We start from the raw sequence: 6,000 nt of genomic DNA, 5'->3' as shown, positions 1-6,000 counted from the left end.
AACATTCTTTGGGTCTGTTGAGCTCCATTTGGAAGGGGAGAGGGAATTGATAGAAATTGGTTAATGCTGTGAAGACTTCAAGAGAGAGAGCTCCTGTCTTTTATCTTTCAAGTCAGATGTTCCAAACTCTATGTTGCATTAAAAGCCTCAGCAGGAGTTGTGCTGTGATTTATTTTATCTTAAAAGGAAAAAAAAAATATTGATAAGGTTTAGCAGACAGGGGATGTTACTTTTCTAAAGGTAGAATAAAGAGAACCTTAGTCAGGCTTTTAAGTAAGATTAAAGAATTCTGACTTAATATATATACCTGAGGGAAAGAAACAGACTTATGCATAGGTTTGGAAATATAAACTCTTGAGATACTTCTTTGCTAATGTTAAAAGAAGCAGAAGTAAACTATTTGTGGGACATTTATTTATTATTATTATTTATTAATTATTTATTTATTTACTGTATTTATACCCCACTCTTCTCAACCCCGAAGGGGACTCAGAGTGGCTTACAGATTATGGCAACATTCAATGATGCATCATACAACAAATAATAAATATAACATATCAAATTATAAAATAATCAAAACATACAAATGCAGTAAGTGCAACAACAAATAATAAATATAACATATCAAATTATAAAACATTTTAAACATATAAATGCAATAAAACATATTAAAATAGTTTTAACAGATCAGATGTTTCATCAGGGGAAGAATGAGATGCCACATTGGGGTGGCAGTGTTCACTCGAGAGGGCTCAGGTGAATCAAGGGCCATGGCTGGAAGAAACAAATGTTGGTATCTCTGTGCTGACCCAAGGATGCTCCAATGGAGGCCAGTCAAGATAAGTCCAGCAGCACCAAGTGGCCCCCAGAAGTTGAGTGAGTCCCTAGAAGCTGAGCCAGAGGCAGCAAGGGAAACAAACACTGCCCCTTCCCTCAAAGCCCTGGTGATGGTACCTTCACTTCTTGCTTAGACCTGAGGCCCTGCAGGTGAGGTTCTTTTTATGCCCCAGCCTCTGGAGCAAGCGGGTGTTGCTGGCCTTGAGCTGCAGAGTCAGGGCCTCGGTTCTGCCAGGAGCGAGTCTACAGGAGCTGAACCAGAGGCAACAGGAGAAACAAACGCCGCCCCTTCCTTCAAAGCCCCTGGTGATGGTACCTTCTCTTCAATGCCTTAAATCAAGAAATAGCTTCATAAGATCTACAGGGACACTTGCAGGAACATCTCAGCAAGAGTCCAAAAGTGGCAGGCAAAAACCCAGAACCTCAATAAATGACTTATACTAGACTCCCCCTGGGCACACAGAAGACTGGGCAACCTGGAAGGTGCTGAACAGGCCGTACTCTGAGACCATGAGATGTAGCCAACCTTAAGAAATGGGGCTACAAAGTGGAGTCCAAGATATGTGAGTGTGGAGAAGAGCAAACCACAGACCACCTGCTGCAATGCAACCTCAGCCCTACCATATGCACAATGAAGGACCTCCTCACAGTGACACCAGAGGCACTCCAAGTATTCAGCTTCTGGCCAAAGGACATCTAGCATAATGCCAAATTTTTAACATTCTTTGTGTTTTTAAATATATTATAACTGTACCCTCAATTTGCTTCTGGCATGATAAATATAAATATCAGTTTTCAATCCAAATTCTTCAGAGAAACCAATCTTCCATATATGTGTCTGCAGTCCTAAGCATGCTTAGGAGCAACATGCCTTGATTCAAAAGTATTTATGTTAGAGATTATGTCTGAAACATGCACAGTATCAGGCTATATACAGTTTTTTCTCTCCTATAGCTACTATTCAGTTAAAATAGGGGAGAAATGCTGCAGAAACTTGATTCATCAATCTGTTGAAAAGTAAGTCCTAGTACAACACATTATTCCATTTTAAACAATTCAGTTTTATTTTACTTTCCATTTATATGGTTTTAAAGCAGTGAACATAAATAACAATACACTCCAAATGGTACAAAAACACATAGAATATTGGCTACCAGTAGAAATATCAATAGTATAAGGCACTGAGAGAAGGAACAAAGGGAAATAACTGGTTCTTCCAACTCAAAACATTTGCCCATTTTGAATGTGATCATCTATCATACACTTACAAAAGCCGAGTTACATTCACATATGTGCATACTGCTCTTAACAATTCCCGAAAGAGCAATTTCTTTCACATTTAGGCCAATGGCAAAAACTACATTACTCTGGAAACTAATGGAGTGGTTAAACATGTATGAAAACAAGTATGGCTTTAAGATCTCGTATTTGGTATAGCAAGAAACATTACACTGAAGTTTTCAAATCTGCATTCAAGTCAACACATGTTGTTATAAAAGTCAGAATGTCATGTCAAATTCATTATTAGAGCTGCGCTGAATTTTTACCCACCAAATGGGTTGGGGGGGGGGGGATGGAGAGTTTGCAGTGATGGTGGTGGTATGAATGCTTAAATGATTGCTTAGTTTATCTTTTATGTACTATATGCCATCACCTATAGTGGTTTCCTGTTCTGTGATATTAATGCCCTTTAAAAACAACCATGGGATTATTCTGAAATAATTCCATGAATGTTCTAGTGGGTAATGTGGTGCTACAGTATTGCTATGTAGGTACATTATGGCAACAAATCAGAGGGAAGGAAAGGTTTCTACTACTGCTCTGAAGAGGCAAGCAATTTCTCTCAATTTGCAGTTCCTACCTCAAAAAATTACTGAAATCAGTGTTTGTTTCTGTGTGGGGAACCACCTCTAATTTGTGAAATATGTACCCCTCCCCGACTAACTTAGCCTAACTCTCAACAAAACTAAATTATACAGAAAGGGAAAGTGAAGCAATTTTCAATATGTAGCATTTGACATAAAATATTAACTGGAACTCCCGGTGGCACAATGGGTTAAACCCTTGTGTTGGCAGGAGTGCTGACTGACAGACCAGCAGTTCAATTCCAAGGAGAGTGGGTTGAGCTCCCTCTGTCAGCTCCAGCTCTCCATGCAGGGATGTGAGAGAAGCCTCCCACAAGGATGGTAAAACATCAAACATTCAGGTGTCACCTGGGCAACATCCTTGCAGACGGCCAATTCTCTCACACCAGAAGCGACTTGCAGGAAAATAAAACATACAGTATTGCAGTGAAAAATATAAATATAGCCAGTGACCTTCAATTAATATGAATATACTCAACTATACCAGGTACATACGCCAAAGGCACATAGAAAAGAGATTTATACACATGTTAATTTCAGAAAATGTAAGGGGTATTTGTTAACAGATACAGACTTTCTGAAAAGATCTGTTTTTAATCGGTTTTTCTGAGTATCAGTAGTCAGTGACATCTTGTAGCCATAGATAATTTTCAATTATCTATAAATTATATTTTGTTCAAAAGTGTAAGTCGACAAGAGAGAAGACTGGGTTGTTTTGAGTTTCCCGGGCTGTATGGCTGTGATCCCGAAGCATTCTTTCTTGATGTTTCACCCTATTTTCCTAGTTTCCAACAGACCTCACAACCTCTGAGGATCCCTGACATAGATGCAGGTGAAACGTCACGAGAGAATGCTTCGGGAACATAGTCATACATCCTGGAAAACTCACAACAAGCCATTGATTCCGGCCATGAAAGCCTTCGGCAATACAAGAGAGAAGACAATGACAACCAACACTTTCTCTAGAATAGTGGTTCCCAACCTTTGGTCCTCTAGGTGTTTTGGACTTCAGCTCCCACAATTCCTACCAGCTGATAAGATGGCTGGGATTTCTGGGAGATGAAGTCCAAAACAACTAGAGGACCAAAGGTTGGGAAGCACTGCTCTAGAATACTTAGCACACATTGATAGTGAGTTCTCTTATCTTACCAGATCAGAGTTACCTACAGATGAAGAACCAAAAAAATTCTTAACAACTTAAAGGAGTTTGACATATTTCATTCCTAGGCACACACCTCCCCGCAATATGCCACAAATAATCAGAAAAAGGAGAGGGAGTAAGGGTGACAAAGAGAAGACAAAGACAGACAGGTTGTTGATGCTACTTTTTAAAAATAAATCCTTAGTTTTTGACAGATGATGGATGGATGGATGGCTACCAAAGTCTAAAGCCAAATTATACAAACCCTAAACCTAATAAACAAATATATATACGATCATGTATATATGTATTCTGAATGGAGACAATCAGGGTATGATCCAGTACCACTGTGGATGCAATATCTGTGGTGTCGATTCCCATAGGGATCAAAGCAGCTCTTGCCCCACTCCCCCCAGTTGGTACATGAACCCAGCATGCAAACTGATAAGAGTGTTACAAAGAACAAAAGGTCTAAGCCTACTTCCCACATTACGTACCTGCTCTTCCTCATTATGTGATACATGTTACTGGTGCTTCCAAGAAAGTATGCCAAAAATGATACTGGAACATGACTTTACAATTCTGTACAATATTCTGTAGCAAACCATTATAAATACAACAACCCATTCAGTGGATGTTAGGCTTACACAATGTTTAAATATTAAAGTATTTACAGAATTACAAGTCCTCCCTAAGATGCCTGTCTGCATCTTGCAATTCTCTCACGTTTGGTGCCAGCCACTGGAAGTATACTTTCACTGGATCAACATTCCAGTGTTTGTGAAATGATATTGGAACTTGATGGGAAAGATAGTCCTTCGAGTAATCCATTGGCCGAGCCTAGAATAGCAGAAGAGAGAAAAATTCCACTTAATATGAAAACTTCAATTACATTTAAAAAAATATATTGTTGTGTAAGATTCAATTATAGACAAACCAAATACATAAAGATCACATGAAGATATTTAAATCCTAGGTACATCAAAGGGGTAAATACTGCATGAAAGAGAGCACTAGCAGACACTGTGTTATCTTTACCTTATTCTGACATTTGGAGGGATGGGTGGGAACCTGGGTCCACACATAATCCCTGCCCCCAATACTGCAAAGAACTTGGATTTTTGTATGCTAGCCAGAAAGATCTCACAAAGGCTATTTAATGCAGGATGGGGGAGCTGTGGTGGCGTAATGGGTTAAACTCTTGTGCTGGCGGAACTGCTGACCTGAAGGTTGGCGATGCAAATTTGTGAGGAGTGAGCTACCGTCTGTCAGCCCCAGCTTCCCATCCGGGCATGAGAGGAGCCACAGGATGGTAACACATCCGGGCATCCCCTGGGCAACGTCCTTGCAGGCGGCCAATTCTCTCACACCAGAGGTGACTTGCAGTATATTCTCAAGTCACTTCTGACACTACAAAAAATGCAGTATGGTCCCCCGGTTCTTAATCTTATCAGCGTTTCCAGAGCACAGGAGTTTCGTTACAGCATCCAGCTACATTCAGAGTGCCTAATTTGCACTTTCATTTTCCCATGATTCTCCAGAGTTTCTATCCCCAAGTTTCAGTATCTTACATATAAAGGGGCAGCGATGGTTGCTGGTTGGGATTCCATGTGTATGCACCATCCACAACTGTCTTCAGTTTTAAATGTACATGCACTGAAGATAATGTCTAAACAGGGTTTATGCAGACCCATGTCTGCACAATGTGAAATGGAGCTGGTGGTTTTTGTTGTTTATTTGTTCAGTTGCTTCCGACTCTTCGTGACCTCATGGACCAGCCCACGCAAGAGCTCCCTTCTGGCTGTGGCCACCCCCAGCTCCTTCATAGTCAAGCCAGTCACTTCAAGGATACCACCCATCCATCTTGCACTTGGTCAGCCCCTCTTCCTTTTTCCTTCCATCTTCCCCAGCATCATTATGTTCTCCAAGCTTTCCTGTCTTCTCATTATGTGGCCAAAGTGCTTCATCTTTGCCTCTAATATCCTTCCTTCCAGTGAGCAGTCGGGCTTTATTTCCTGGAGTATGGACTGGTTTGATCTTCTTGCAGTCCAAGGCACTCTCAGAATTTTCCTCCAACATCACAGTTCAAAAGCATCTATCTTCCTTCACCCAGCCTTCCTTATGATCTAGCTCTCGCATCCATAGGTTACTATGAGG

The 6,000-nt window shown here is 40.6% G+C and overlaps 1 protein-coding gene across 1 annotated transcript in view; it reads right to left on the bottom strand.

Annotated features, from left to right (window-relative positions):
* Positions 1-1,874: 1,874 nt before the first annotated feature.
* B3GLCT (beta 3-glucosyltransferase) overlaps positions 1,875-6,000 on the bottom strand; it is a 146,167-nt gene continuing 142,041 nt past the window's right edge. Inside the window, exon 15 of the mRNA XM_067466595.1 lies at positions 1,875-4,683. Within this exon, the coding sequence (XP_067322696.1) occupies positions 4,522-4,683 (162 nt within the window). The 3' untranslated portion in view covers positions 1,875-4,521. The remainder of the gene's footprint in view (positions 4,684-6,000) is intronic.

This window comes from Anolis sagrei, chromosome 3 (genome assembly GCF_037176765.1).
Source record: "Anolis sagrei isolate rAnoSag1 chromosome 3, rAnoSag1.mat, whole genome shotgun sequence".
Lineage (NCBI taxonomy): Eukaryota > Metazoa > Chordata > Lepidosauria > Squamata > Dactyloidae > Anolis > Anolis sagrei.
This window is presented reverse-complemented; position numbering and strand designations above follow the sequence as displayed.